Source organism: Pelobates fuscus, chromosome 1, assembly GCF_036172605.1.
Source record: "Pelobates fuscus isolate aPelFus1 chromosome 1, aPelFus1.pri, whole genome shotgun sequence".
Classification (NCBI taxonomy): domain Eukaryota; kingdom Metazoa; phylum Chordata; class Amphibia; order Anura; family Pelobatidae; genus Pelobates; species Pelobates fuscus.
In genome coordinates, this window is record NC_086317.1 from 323,622,763 (window position 1) to 323,638,948 (window position 16,186).

Below are 16,186 nucleotides of genomic sequence, written 5' to 3' on the forward strand. Positions count from 1 at the left end.
CCCTTATATTTCATTAAGGGACGCAGCTATGGATTTATTGTTTGGTGGGATATAAATTGTGCCAAATTTTTTATTAAATTGGGAAATTAGGGGGTGTATTTTTGTAATTTTGTACGGATGATCATACTGCAGAGGACTATTGAGTGGACACATCAAATTATCACTAAAGTGCAAAAACACAGCATGGCTTCATTCCTGGGCCTATTCATTATCTGGGAAAAACGAAGTATTACATACTGGGTTTTTGGACCAGTACATGCGAATGATGGACTTTTTAAATATGTCCATTAGCATAGTTAGTGCCCAGTATTGGTTCAATTCTGGTACAATGGTAGGACCCTTTTTTGGTGATGTGACTCTCTTCGTTTTGTAGCAGATACTGCTCGGCATAAATGTTTGTCTGGGTGAAAACCCAGAATTCATCACTCAAAAATAGCTGCAAAGAATAGCTGTTATTTTTCAACTTTTTTTTATCCTTTTTAAAACTATTTTTCAACTTTTTAAAGCTTTTTTTTTTTTACTTTTTACCAAATTCTTCAATTTCCTACTAACATTCACCCACCCCTGCTAACTAAATAACTTAATTAAAAGTAATAAAACAGATTTAACCCCTGAGGGTTAAAAGAAAAATGTAAGTTAACCCCAAGGGTAAAAACAAACTCAGATCACAGTAAAATACTGTGATCAGTATTCTGGTCACTTCAGGTAGGGAAAGGGTTAATGTCCCCCCAGAATGTGGTTAAAAGGGGGTTCGATAACTTTTTACTATGCAGAGAGACAAAATATCACAACAATCCATCTCTCAACTTTAATGGTCACACAGTGTTGTAGGGAGGCAGATCAAAAGACCAAGCAGCACAGTGATCACATGGCCAAATTGTGATTTTGCTGCTGGTCTGCCTCGAACGCTGAGGCACCCAGAAACAGCACTAAGCCCATGATCACGGCAATCTGGCATTAATCTTAGCAAAGGGTTAGACTTTAAGGGTAGAACTGCCATGACGGAAAAGTTCCAAGCGTCCTTAAGGGGTTAATTATTTAACTTCGGTGTTTCAATCAGACCCATTGCCACAGGTGTAAAAAAAAAAAATGTAAATAAAAAATCAAGCACCAAGCCATACAGTCTGAATTTACAAACATTTGCGAAAAAAATGGGTCATTCTGAAGAGCTCAATAAATACAATCATAGTATTGTGATAGGATGCCATCTTTGCAATACGTCAGTTTGTGAAATTTTCTCCTGCTAGATATTCCACAGTCAGCTGTAAGTAGTATCAATGGAAAGTGGAAGTGTTTAGGGACAGCAGAAATTTAGCCATGAAGAGGAAGACTTTGTAAAGTCTCAGAGCAGGGTCACCAAGTGATGAGGCTCATGGTGCGTAAAAGTCACAAATGCTCTGCTGATTCCATAGCTGAAGAGTTCCAAACTTACACTGGCATGACCATCAGCACAAAAACTGGGCAGTGGGAGCTTCATGGAATACTCTCCATGGCAGAGGTGCTGCATGCAAGCCTCACATCACAAAGTACAATACCAAGAGTTGGATCGAGAGGTGTAAAACATGCCACCACTGGACTCTGGAGCAGTGGAAAGAGTTCTGCGCATTGACTAATCGCACTTCTCTGTTTGGCCATCTGATGGGCAAGTCTGGGTGTGGTGGATGCCAGGAGAATGTTACCTGCCGGGTTGTGTCATATGTAAAGTTTGGTGGAGTAAGGATAATGATATGGGGCTGTTTTTCATGGGTTGGGCTAGGTCCCATACTTCTAGTTAAAGTAAATCTTAACATTTCACCATATCAAGACATTTTGGACAATGCTATGCTTCGAACTTTGTTGGAACAGTCTGGGGAAGGACCTTTTTTCTTTCAGCATGACTGTGCCCCAGTGCACAAAGCAAGGTCCATAAAGACATGGTTGGATGAGTTTCGTGTGGAAGTACTTGACTGGCCTGCCCAGAGCCCCGACCTGAACCTCATCGAACACCTTTGGGATGAACTGGAACAGAGACTGCATGCCAGGCCTTTTCGTCCAACATCAGGTCCTGACCTCACAAATGATTTACTGGATGAATCGGCACAAATTCTCACAGAAAACCACTACATTTTGTGGAACACCTTCCCAGAGTGGAAGATGTCAGAGCTGCAAAAGGACTACATATTAATGTCTATGTATTTATAATGCAATGTCATACAATAACTGTTGGTGTAATGGTCCGGTGTCCAGATGCAGTCCATATAGTGTGTATAGATCCTGGGACACTAGGACACTGCCCATTCGGATTGGAATGTTTGGAGGCATGATACTGTCTCCTAATATATGTTAGCCACCAATCATTGATATTATATAAATTACATTTGAACTAAACAACATTGTCCAAAATAGCACTAAACAGACACCAATAACCAGCATTAATTTTGGGAGCCCTGTTGTTGATACTCGTGTTCACCCAGCATGCGATAATCCAGCACTCCGCCCGTTGAGCCCCGGAACCTTTGTGAGCGCAGGTTGTTTGCCAGCACTAGGGGGAGACATTGCGGCTGCAACAGCGCTGTCACAACAACAGTCCCAGGCTCTGACACACACACACACACACAGAGAGGGGCATTGTGGGAACTGACAGCCGTGTTTCGGCGGGTTCTGTTAAAATGGCGCTGTTGCCAATGGATGCGGTAACCGTTAACGGATAATCTAGCCGAGGAGGAGTTTTTCAGGGAGGGGTCGCTGCCTGCCTGCTGTCAGAATGGCGGCTCCGGATCAGAAATCCCCTAACGTGCTGCTGCAGAACCTGTGCTGCCGGATACTGGGCAAGGGGGAAGGTAATGTGTCCATCACTGTCATCATCATCATCATCATCATGGTGTGCACAGGGCTGTGTGTCTGTACCGCGCATTGTATGTCATCACTACATAGACTTCGATCACACTGAATAGCCCTGTCCTCATTTACCCTCTGCTGCACATTGGGAGCAAAACATTGTATATACTATATCATATATTATAAATATTCGTTGCACAGGTCACACACACACTCACTCACTCACCTCTCCTCCTCTTCACCTCCCCAATGGAATGTTGTGGTAGGGGGTAAACAGACCAGTACCAACTATTGTACTAGGGATGCTTAGGGAAAATGTACACACAGTTTTAAAACCATGCAGGTTTTACTTAAAAGCATTCCTTAGTAAATGATCACTGTGATTGTGTTTATAAATGTCTATTGAGTGATATATACACACACTATGATCACTTTATGGATTTGGTGTCTTGAGTTGTTTTACCTTTTCTGCAAGGGATAAAACTCCACCTCTAGCAGCATCATATGGGCATCAATAGCTCATGTCAAATCTGTGCATATTCTTATGCGCAGAATTGCATTCATTGCCTGAGATTGGTCAGCTGATGCTCTCAAACAATGCATCACCTAACTGAAGGACAGTGTGCCCCTGTTGGGAACCCAGGTAAGAGGGCAAACTTGTAAAATGTTTTGCCCTATTATTGGTAAACCGGATCAGTGTATTCTTCACATTATAACCGCTGTAGTGGTTATGTTGCTTGGCCTAACCATGTAAACCCGTGAATTGAAGTGGTCATGGTGGTAAAAGTCAGTATATTATGTTTTTAACCTTTACACACTGAACATACAGAGGTATTTTAATTGTATTCTGGGGGCTAGTTTCATCCCCAGGAGACATAAACTATTTTCGGGCTTCCAATATCGATTCTGTGCATATTTAACATGTGTCGTCAGCACACACTGCCGACCAGTATTAAAATCTCACCCTTGCAGGCAGTGCACCTGTAAAAGGAAGCTAGCTCTCCCATCACTCTCTCCCTGTGGATGAATCCCTCCTGCCATTTAAAAAGTAGGAGAACTCCTCCCTTCTCTTGCCGCATTCCCTCTGAGCCGGCAAATTGGTCCAATTACAGGCTTCTCTATATATCTATGGGAAGCCTGTGAATGGACCATAGGAGTTCTTGTTGATGTCACAGCGGGGTATGAAATATCAGTGGTAGGAGCTTCCCGGCACTGGTTTAAAGTAAGTTAAAGGGACACTATAGTCACCTGAACAATTACAGCTTAATGTATTTGTTCAGATGAGATCTATAGCTCCCTTCAGGCGATCTAATGTAAACACTGTATTTTCAGAGAAAATACAGTGTTTACATTGATTGATAGGAATACCTCCAGTGGCCGTCACTCAGACGGCCACCAGAGGGACTTCCTATCATGCAGGGCCCTAAAAAGGCCCTGTACACGTCAGACGTATTAAGATACGTCTGACGTGTGCAGGAGAGAGAAGGCACTGTGTGCGCGCCTTCTCTCTCTCCAGCCTGTCAGAGAGGAGAGGGGGCAGGCAAAAACCGCAAGCTGAGCTGTCAGTCAGCTTGCGGCCGCGCGCATGCGCAGTTGTGCACTCAGGGCTTCAGAGGGCGGCATGAATGCTGCCCTCTGAAGTCTGTGCGCATGTGTGGTGAAGTCGTGCATGCGCACAAGGGAGCAATGACGCTTCTCTCAGAGAAGCGTCCTATTGGGCCCCGCGATTTCGTCATTTTGACGAAAAAGGGGGAGCGGCATGGCTGGGAGCTCGGCGCTGGAACGGAGGTAAGTTTTTTTATATAAAAAAGCATCGAAAATTATTTTTTATATTTGAAAGTACATATAAAAGCAAGAAGGAAGGCTGGGGGACCTGTCTTTCTTGCTTTTATATGTAGACTATAGAGTCCCTTTAAAACTTTTTTTTTTTTAGGTTATTATGGGGTGGACAGGACCTAATAGGTATGCCCCATAGTTTATTTATAATGAAAATCAATTAGTTTTTAATTGGGGTTGCCTATTGGCTTTCCAGTTGTTGTGAACATCATGCTAGCCAATCATCAACAGCAGTAAGGCCCTTGCATCACTAAAGGTTTTTACTAAGATCAGTCTATTTTTAGGTATGACCACCAATTGAATGTATTAAGTGTCCAGAGAATGCTGTGTGCGGGAAAATATAGATTTTTTTATTCTTTATTAGGGGACAGAATGGGTGGATGACTACAAAATATTAAAACCGCGATAATTTTAAATAAAATAAAATAGGCAATCTCTGTCATTTGCCGGTTTTAATTTAAACTCAATGCTGGCCAGTTGAGTTCCTCCACATCAAATTTGTTTAACCATGCCTTTGTGCACTATATGTTGCGCATATTGGTACAATCATGCTGGACCTGTAAATGGCCTTCTGCAAACTGTCTCCACAAAGTTGGAGGCCCTGAATTGTCTAAAATATCAATACATCTCTATGAGCATATGCTGCTTAGCCAGGGCTGTGTTTGGCTTGTGTTGGGTCTGCCACTGATCTACCTCCTTGACTGTCTCTGCCAATTCTACGTGAAAGCATTGTGATTAGCTCAGTTAATGGCTTCTGATGATGTCAGGCAAGCAGGCAGATCAGAGCTGCCTAACACTCTAGAGTCAGGAATACATGTGAGTGTTCCTGAACCTATAGTGTTCGCTTAATTGCTATGTGCTGAATTTTATGCACCTGTTGGCAATGGGTAAGTCTGAATCAGCTGAACTCCGTAAATATTTAGTAGGGTGGTCAAAACTTTGGTCATAAAGCATGGGTATATGTATATAATCTGATGTAAATTGGTTAGATGTCTCAAAACAACAGTTTATTTTCTTGAGTACCAAATGAAAAAATGTGTAAAGCAATTTTACAATTGATAAATTCATTTTTAAAAAAATGTTTGAATAATTTTCATTACTGTTGCCTTCCAACATTGCAAGCAGTACGAGTGATTTGTAATTCAACAATAAAATGTACAATATAGTGTAGAATTACGTGACACTTTTTATCACAGAACAATTAGTAACGCAATAAGGGAGATTTATTAAAGATACATTTTTGCTGCAATTTAATAAATCTGTGAGATTTTTTTTCTGCAAACCAACTGCCATTTTTGAAAAAGCACAATTTTTCACAGACACAACACATTTATCAGATTTATTTATTAGATTTATTTCTGCCACATTTACTGAGAGAAAAGTGGCATAATTGACTATGAACAAATGACTTTGATAAATACGACCAAAATAATGACTGAATTTAAATGTCACTTTTCAGAACACTTTGACAAATATCCTCAACGATGCTTAACTCTTTAATTACTGAACTGTAGTAAACTATATGCATATAGTATTCATACCATTGTCTGTTTGTAACACAGAATTAAAAAATCGTTACAGAGAGCAGCAATGTGCCAACAGGATCCTCTCACTTTATTTATCAGTATGGCAAAAATGAGGGAAAAAAAAAGTTACAGGTCTGAAGTAGTAAAATAGTCTTATCAAATGCCGTTATTATTTTTACTTAACTCTTAAAGGACCACAATAGGCACCCAGACCACTTCAGCTCAATGAAATGGTCTGGGTGCCAGGTCCCTCAGGTTTTAACCCTTCAAATTTAAACATAGCAGTTTCAGAGAAACTGCTATGTTTACATAGCAGGGTCAATCTAGCCTCTAGTGGCTGTCTTTCTGACAGCTGCTAGAGGCGCTTCTGCGACTCTGGATGTGATGTTCGCATCCAGCATGCAGAGTGTCTGTAGGAAAGCATTGAGAAATGCTTTCCTATGGACTGTTTGAATGCATGCGCGGCAGTTGCCGCGCATTCCGCTCCACTCGGGAGCTCAGGTCGGCGGGGGAGGAGAAGTCACCAGCGCCGAGGGAGCCCGGCGATGGATTAAGGTAAGTAACTGAAAAACTGGGGGTTTTATCACCTTCAGCACCAACGGTCCTATAGTGATCCTTTAAATAGAGGACCAACATTTCAATTAAAGAAATAATACAGTGTTAGAAACACAAATCTGTATTCCTAATGTTCCTAGAATGCCCCTGCACCCATGTACCTTTTTTCAGCACTGAGGCTCTCTAGGCGTGTTCACCTCCCTACAGCTTCATCGAGGGTGCACATCCAACTCAGTGCTTCTCAGAGAGCAGCATTGGGGACTAAATACGCACGCGCCTTCAAAATCCTATGAGGAAGCTGTAAATCAGTACTTTTCTGTGGGGGGCTTCCGCATCACGTAACCAAGTTTTTTTTTTTTTCGGTCCTTGCTGCGGAAACTCCTCTAGAGATTGACTTAACCCTGTGATTTAAATATTTCAGTTTCTGAAAACATTGTAATGTGTTACATTACAGGGTTAAATGGGCAGGGTCACTGCCCCCAGACTACTTCATTGAAATGAAGTGGTCTTTGTGACTACAGTGTAATTTGAAGTAGCAGTCCAGAAATGAATTACGGTATGTGTTTTACAGTATCGTTTAACATGGTTACCTGAGAACATTTGGTTACATGTGAAAGTACAGCTACATGATATTATAGAAACATATTTTCTATGATTAAAAATCAGAGAAGTCCCAGAGTGCATTTAGAAGTACAATCTCAAGGTCATTTTAAGGTTCTTTTCAGCTAATTTTTTTTTTCTCGTCTGTTACAGCTACTACTGTAAGAATAGAAACTGTGGAGTGGAACACTTGTCATTTATTTTGCTTTGATGAAGCCTAATTGTATCCCAGTCATGCATTGTAAAGCTTTGTAGCTCGTAGCCATTTATTTTTAGGTACCATTAAACTGATACTTGTTTCTGAATCGCTGTACCATAGCATTACTACCAGCTCTCTTTGTCGATAATGTCTCCATGCAATTATGACATTTGTTGTATGAAATATTGTTTAATTGATAATGAGTTGTGAAATGTTTTGATGAGCCCTCACTTTATATTAAAGGGGCAATCAGCACTAACTGGGTTATTTACTAAAGTGAGAATTCAAGATGAATTCAAAGTGAATTTCAAATTTAAGGTCAAAATAGCTGAACTGAAAAAATTTGCAGTCATATTCTTTCTGTTCAGCTATTCTGGTCATAAATGTGAAATTATCTTCACCTATATTCACCTTGAATTCTTACTTTCGTTAATAACCCTGTACATGTTTTTCCTGCCTGAATTAAAGAAGCTTTCCGGGCACCATAACAACATGCCCTTAGTTAATGAGCTAAGCCCTGCACTGCAAGCATTACAGGAGGATACCTAGCACCACCACTGTTGCACATTTAATAGGCTTCTGTGCCTTACAGAATGGATATATTGAATTGGATTCATTGGCAAGCCCTGTTGCTATACTGGAGTGCTACTCAATCCTGGCAACCGTGCTTTAAAGGATCACTATAGGGTCAGGAACATAAACATGTATTCCTGACCCCATAGTGTTAAAACTACCATCTAGCCCACCTGGACCCCTCATGCCTCCATAAATATAGCAAAATCTTACTGTATTCAAGTCTGAAGCTGTATATCTGCATGCTGTTTGCCTCAGAAAAACAAGCTGTCTGCTGACATCATCAGAAGTGGTGGCCTGATCCAATAACAATGCTTCCCCCATAGGATTGGCTGAGACTGACAAGGAGGCAGATCAGGGGCAGAGCCAGCATCCTTCAAACACAGCCCTGGCCAATCAGCATCTCCTCATAGAGATAAATTGAATCAATGAATCTCTATGAGGAAAGTTCAGTGTCTGCATGCAGAGGGAGGAGATACTGAATGTTTGGATGCATTTTAGGCAGCCATGACCCAGGAAGGATCTCTAACAGCCATCTGAGGAATGGCCAGTGAAGTTATCACTGGATCCCTGTGTAAACACTGCATTTTCTCTGAAAATACAGTGTTTACAGCAAAAAGCCTGAAGTTAATGATTCTACTCACCAGAACAAGTTCAATAAGCTGTAGTTGTTCTGGTGACTATAGTGACCCTTTAAGTACTCATTCATTCAGTTAACATGTGGTAGTCGGCAAACTGACAAGAACAATATTTTTTAAATCCTGCAACACTTAAAGTGACAGTATTCATTTAATTTAGAATAAAGTTACTGTGCTAAAGGGGCAAAAAAAAAAAATACCAAAAATAACTTTAGCTTTAATGAAGCAGTTATGATTTCTAGATCATGGCCCTTCTGTCTAACTGCTCTATTCTCTGCCATTTAGGAATTAAATGGACACTCTAGTCACCCAGACCACTACATATCTTTGAAGTGGTCTGAGTGCAGTGCCCCTGTCCCATTTAGTCCTGCAGTGGAAATCATTGCAGTTTTAGAGAAACTGCAATGTTTACCTTGCAGGACTAAGACTGCTTTTGACAGCCATTAGAGGCACTTCCTGGATCCTAATGGACTGCCGACTCCTAAATCAGGGCTGTCTAATACGCGGCCAGCCTTTGATATCCCATGCTGATCTATGCAGACCAGACCAGCGCCGGCCTAGCTGTGTGTCTTCACAGTCCGGTGATGATCTCCCTTACAGGCCAGAAGGCACTTGTCTGCGACAGCAGCCAGGAGAGGTGGGTGGAGGGGCATTGAGGCTGAATGTTCCTCCCGTGCGCTCTGCTATTTGGAGTGTTTCCATGGGTTACCATGGCAACACTTTGAGGCGCTCGCGAGAGGACTGAACTCTGCAGGCAGAGTTACTAAATACCACCGGACCACCATGGGCTTCTGCGTCTCCCCTACCTGAGAAAAAGGTCAAATATATATGCATATTGGCTCCCTACCGCTCCTATACCATCTAACACGCACCCACTACCCCCTCGCACGCACTGCTTCTCGCAAAGCACACACTGCATCCCTGTACGTTGCACCTTGCACAGAGAAGAGGAAATGTGAAAGTGTTTTCTATTTATTTTCCTTGTGTGCAATATGCCCCGTACTCAACTAGATTTTAGATGGCATTTTAGATGGATTGTAAAATATTTGTGACTAAGGAACTTTCATCACAAAGATTTGGAGAGTCCTACTTGCCAGCCTCTTGTCCTGTGACTATAGCCCCTGGAATGTATTGCACTTTAAAAGCTTTATTTGGGCATATTGGATTTTAAAACACTTTTTCTGCCCCTGTAAATCCATGGGAAAATGTGCCTCTACCCCTCCCCCTTTTTCCTGTCTTATTGTTTCTCCAGCAGGGCATTGTCCCAGGGACACTGGCAGACCAGTTTAACCCCTTAAGGACCGGACTGTTTTTGCGATGTTGTACATTTGCGACCAGGCATCTTTTTACACTTTTGAGGTGTTTGTGTTTAGCTGTAATTTTCCGCTCTCTAATTTACTGTTCCCATACAAATTATATATTGTTTTTTTCAGGACAAAAGGGGCTTTCTTTACATACCATTATTTATATAATCTCATGTAATTTAATTTTAAAAAAATGAAAAAATATGATGAAAAATTGAAAAAAATACATGTTTTTTGACTTTTATGTGAAAAATCTTTTACTTATCTACAAAAGTGAATGAAAAAAACTGCTAAATAGATTCAAAATTTTGTCCTGAGTTTAAAAATACCCAGTGTTTACATGCTTTTTGCTATTTTTTTGCATGTTATAGGGCTATAAGTACAAGTAGGATATTGCGGTTTCAAAACATACATTTTTAAAATGTATCAATAGTGACATTGTAACACTATTATCTGTCATAAATCGCTGAATAACACCCCACATGTACATATTTTTTTTGAAGTAGATAACCCAGGGTATTCAATATGGGGTATGTCCAGACTTTTTTAGTAGCCACTTAGTCGCAAACACTGGCCAAAGTTAGCATTCATATTTGTTTGTGTGTGAAAAAAGTAAAAAACTAAATTGAACGCTAATTTTGGCCAGTGTTTGTGACTAAGTGGTTACTAAAAAAGACTGGACATACCCCATTTGCAATACCTTGGGTTGTCTTCTTTTGCAAATGGTATGCCATCATGGGGGTAATTCTCATTCCTGGGCTACCATACGCTCTCAAAGGCAATGTAACCAACCTGGCCATTTTCAATGTAAAAATATTTGACCCATATATTTGACCCTGTAACTTTCAAAAACGCTATAAAACCTGTACATGGGGGGTACTGTTATACTCAGGAGACTTTGCTGAACACAAATATTAGTGTTTCAAAACTGGAAAATGTATCACAACAATTATATCATCAGTAAAAGTGCTGTTTGTGTGTGAAAAATGCAAAAAAAAGTCACTTTCACTGACAATATCATCGCTGTGATATGTTTTACTGTTTTGAATCACTAATATTTGTGTTCAGCGATAATATATATATATATATATATATATATATATATATATATATATATAGTTATTATATATTTTAAATATATACGTGTGTATTTTTATATTAATATAAGTACATATTAATATAAAAATACACTTAGTATGACATTATATATGTATAATATATGTCTATATAGCATTTATATATAGTGACCATGTGGTCGCTCTGTTGAGCGATCACATGGCCTCAGGGGTCCTAATCCGCCATGGGGAGACTGTCTGGGCTGCAGGCAGTCTCCCCACACCGGGAGCACCGCCGATCGCCGCCGGGGGAACGACGGCGATCGGGTAAGTACATCTTAAAGTTAGGACGGTTCAGGACCGTCAGCGGTCGGCAATGGAAAAATGCTGATGACGGTCCTGAACCGTCCTCCGTCCTTAAGGGGTTAAACTGGCTGATTTGTCCCTCCTCAATCTCCCATCAGCCCTTGCTATTTTCTGACCCCACCTTTATTTGTACTATATTGCACTTTTAACATTGGACATATTGAGCGCTCAGATCCAAGCTATCTGGGGATATGTTGGACATATAGGTTAAACATTGTATTATGAGTTATGTATTTTTATGTGGTTTTTGTAACAGTTTCTGACTTAGAGATATTTCCTGTACCTGGAGATAATTAAGTTACCACAGCCACTTAAGCCAATTATCTCCAGGATAGAGAAGAAGATAGACTGGCCGCACAGCCTAAATCTGTGGAACTGTTTTGGGCATGAAAGCCATGCTTGCGGTCGGTCAAATGTGACTTCCAGTTATTTCCTGAACCCCTGCTTTGATCTGGGTGATTTTTGGATATGTTGTTCACCCAGATCAGGGCTATACAGGATGTATAATTTGTGGGGATATGTTGTTGTTTTGGGGTGTTTCTGGACTTTGGGTAAAACTAGATATTTTCTGCCTGTGGTAATTGAGTTAGTCCATTGTGTTTGGTAATTGTATCACAGGCAGAGGGGAGGGTTTGTGTACACTAGCTGGGAGTGTCTAACTGTACAATACTGTGTTGATTGGTTTGTGTCCTGTACTCCACAAGGTCCACGTGGGTGGTAACCTTGTGGGGAAAAGGTGTATAAAAGAGATGACTTTGTGCTCATTAAGCAGACTTGTTCTACTCTTCATGAAGTCTTGGCTCATGTTTGGGGGATTGGAGAACTACCTACACTGTGGGGATTGCTATAAGTAAATAAAGGGGTTTTAACACTTTATTTACTGTGGTTGGGCAGGCGCGAGGGAGGGGAGGCAGAGGTAGCTATAGTGCCAGGAATACAGCTTTGTATTCCTGGCACTATAGTTTCCCTTTAAGTGCTTTATGGATATTAAGTGTGCTTTACTTTCAATAGAAATCTTCACATGTATAAATTACGGTTAACCCCCCCCCCCCCTCCTCAGAGACAGCCCTGGAGTTTTATTTTGCTTCCATTAGCTCCACAGAGTTAATGGAAGTGGCAGTTGCGCTTAGCTTGATGCTAATACTTCTCAATGTGCTGTCCTATAGCCAAGGCTTACAATTTGTTGTTTTCTGATACTAGCCAGGTATTGGTTATTCACCAACGCAAGCAATAGCACACTCTTCATACTCTACTTGCCAGAGCTGAACTTTAACTTGTTAGTGGTGAGTGTAAATGTTGAGCCCATACATCATTGAGATGTGTGAATGAAAAATTATGCTTGCCACATACCACACTTTTTTGTATTTTTGTGTTATGTTTATTGTGGGACTGTGGTGATTAAATCCCACTAGTGTGTTCTAGCAGCTGTTTTTTAGCGCCACAAACTATACCTTTCTGTTTGTTAATCCACATACCACAGTGACTGAAAGTCAGAGAGGGCTTGCAATAGCTGCAGAAACTAGATATGAAGCTTTATTATTTTTTTCTTCATGCTATTTTTCTCAGGTACAGAAAAGAACATGTTAAAGAAAATACATGCATTTTTTTTGTAAGTAAACAAAAGAAAACTAAACATATTTTACAGTGGACTGACCCTTTAAAGTGGAAGTGGCATTTATCCCCCTTTCGACTTCTCTATTTTTGATTATTCTTCATTTCACTTTTTTTTACCCGTCTATTTCTTGTCCGAATCAAAGTCCATCTTAGTGTTTCCTGCATGATGTTAACCTCATGGGCTTCACCTGCCCACTTGAAACACTTAAACACTTAGAATTACATTGAATGAAGCAAAGACCGAATTGCAATTTGGTTTTTGTTTGTTCGTTTATTTTATTTGGGAGCTATGTAAAAACAGAATATGTGCTCCTTGCCACTTACTAAGTCCTCATACCTTCCTCACTCTATAGGGGCAAAAAAATACCAAATTAAAAAAAAATCCATAATTTCCCCTCAAACTTACCTTCCCCTCTTCCTTCGCTTACCTTCCCCTCTTCCTTCGCTTACCTTCCCCTCTTCCTTCGCTTACCTTCCCCTCTTCCTTCGCTTACCTTCCCCTCTTCCTTCGCTTACCTTCCCCTCTTCCTTCGCTTACCTTCCCCTCTTCCTTCGCTTACCTTCCCCTCTTCCTTCGCTTACCTTCCCCTCTTCCTTCGCTTACCTTCCCCTCTTCCTTCGCTTACCTTCCCCTCTTCCTTCGCTTACCTTCCCCTCTTCCTTCGCTTACCTTCCCCTCTTCCTTCGCTTACCTTCCCCTCTTCCTTCGCTTACCTTCCCCTCTTCCTTCGCTTACCTTCCCCTCTTCCTTCGCTTACCTTCCCCTCTTCCTTCGCTTACCTTCCCCTCTTCCTTCGCTTACCTTCCCCTCTTCCTTCGCTTACCTTCCCCTCTTCCTTCGCTTACCTTCCCCTCTTCCTTCGCTTACCTTACCTTCCCCTCTTCCTTCGCTTACCTTACCTTCCCCTCTTCCTTCGCTTACCTTACCTTCCCCTCTTCCTTCGCTTACCTTACCTTCCCCTCTTCCTTCGCTTACCTTACCTTCCCCTCTTCCTTCGCTTACCTTACCTTCCCCTCTTCCTTCGCTTACCTTACCTTCCCCTCTTCCTTCGCTTACCTTACCTTCCCCTCTTCCTTCGCTTACCTTACCTTCCCCTCTTCCTTCGCTTACCTTACCTTCCCCTCTTCCTTCGCTTACCTTACCTTCCCCTCTTCCTTCGCTTACCTTACCTTCCCCTCTTCCTTCGCTTACCTTACCTTCCCCTCTTCCTTCGCTTACCTTACCTTCCCCTCTTCCTTCGCTTACCTTACCTTCCCCTCTTCCTTCGCTTACCTTACCTTCCCCTCTTCCTTCGCTTACCTTACCTTCCCCTCTTCCTTCGCTTACCTTACCTTCCCCTCTTCCTTCGCTTACCTTACCTTCCCCTCTTCCTTCGCTTACCTTACCTTCCCCTCTTCCTTCGCTTACCTTACCTTCCCCTCTTCCTTCGCTCACCTTACCTTCCCCTCTTCCTTCGCTTACCTTACCTTCCCCTCTTCCTTCGCTTACCTTACCTTCCCCTCTTCCTTCGCTTACCTTACCTTCCCCTCTTCCTTCGCTTACCTTACCTTCCCCTCTTCCTTCGCTTACCTTACCTTCCCCTCTTCCTTCGCTTACCTTACCTTCCCCTCTTCCTTCGCTTACCTTACCTTCCCCTCTTCCTTCGCTTACCTTACCTTCCCCTCTTCCTTCGCTTACCTTACCTTCCCCTCTTCCTTCGCTTACCTTACCTTCCCCTCTTCCTTCGCTTACCTTACCTTCCCCTCTTCCTTCGCTTACCTTACCTTCCCCTCCTTCTTCGCTTACCTTACCTTCCCCTCCTTCTTCGCTTACCTTACCTTCCCCTCCTTCTTCGCTTACCTTACCTTCCCCTCCTTCTTCGCTTCCCTTCCCTTCCCCTCCTTCTTCTTCGCTTTCCTTCCCTTCCCCTCCTTCTTCTTCGCTTTCCTTCCCTACCCCTCCTTCTTCTTCGCTTCCCTTCCCCTCTTCCTTCGCTTCCCTTCCCCTCTTCCTTCCCTTCCCTTCCCTTGCCCTCTTCCTCCATTCCCTTCCCTTTTGTAAATCCCTTGCCCTCTTCCTCCGTTCCCTTCCCTTTTGTAAATCCCTTGCCCTCTTCCTCCGTTCCCTTCCCGTATTTTTTGTTAATCCCTTGCCCTCTTCCTCCATTCCCTTCCTGTATTTTTTGTTAATCCCTTGCCCTCTTCCTCCATTCCCTTCCTGTATTTTTTGTTAATCCCTTGCCCTCTTCTTCCCTTCCCGTATTTTTTGCAAATCCCTTGCCCTCTTCTTCCCTTCCCGTATTTTTTGTAAATCCCTTGCCCTCTTCCTCCATTCCCTCCCTTTCTAAGTCCCTTTGCACAGTGCTTCCACAGTGCCGCAGCTCTGTGATAGGAGTGCTTCAACATGGTTGCTGAGAGCAGTGCTGGATGGGCCGCTGCCCGGCCAAGAAGAAGAAACAAGTGTGCTTGTGCATGGTGACCCTGTGGCAAGTGCTCTTTTGCATGTAAGCTCCTTTGAGCAGGGTCATTAAACCCCCTCTGTTTCTGTGCATGCAACTTGTCTGGTTACAAATACGTGTCTGTTGGTCCACCCATTGTTGTACAGCGCTATGGAATTTGTTGTCGCATTATAAATAAGGGCACCTTGCCCGCTTGTATTGCAGTATCTCTGAATGCCTCAGGTAGTTTGTCCTACCCAGCACTTTTTCTTTATTTTGTAGTGTCACTCTCCTTTTTATTTTGCTTCTCCATTTTTGACCCCTCTCTTTGTACCCCCTCCCGCCCCAACCCAGGCTGTACTTTTCTTCCTCATCTCTCCTTGTCTCTCTGACCTCATCTTTATCTCCCCTCCATAAGGTTAAATTCTTTAAGTTTTATTTTGAAGAACTGTATACTCTATGATAGCTGTATTGTGACTAAATCAACTTCGCCACTGGTTTTTGGAGGGGCCTGTTTGCCAGCCTCCTACCCTGGGACTATGGGCCCTGTGATAACCCATGTTCAAAAGTACTGACTCTGCCCCTTGGACTTTTAACTGGAACAGATTCAAACATGTGGCTGCGGCTATCTTAAATTGTCCAGCAGTGTTTTTTTTTTTATAATTCTTTCTTTTATTGTGGCAAGA

At 42.1% G+C, this 16,186-nt stretch overlaps 1 protein-coding gene across 2 annotated transcripts in view; it reads left to right on the top strand.

The window, feature by feature from the left end:
* Positions 1–2,538: 2,538 nt before the first annotated feature.
* The window catches only part of TUBGCP3 (tubulin gamma complex component 3), a 119,913-nt gene continuing 106,265 nt past the window's right edge, over positions 2,539–16,186 (top strand). For both annotated transcript variants that reach the window (XM_063459763.1, XM_063459772.1), the window contains exon 1: positions 2,539–2,819. In XM_063459763.1, the coding sequence (XP_063315833.1) occupies positions 2,744–2,819 (76 nt within the window). In that variant the 5' untranslated portion in view covers positions 2,539–2,743. The remainder of the gene's footprint in view (positions 2,820–16,186) is intronic.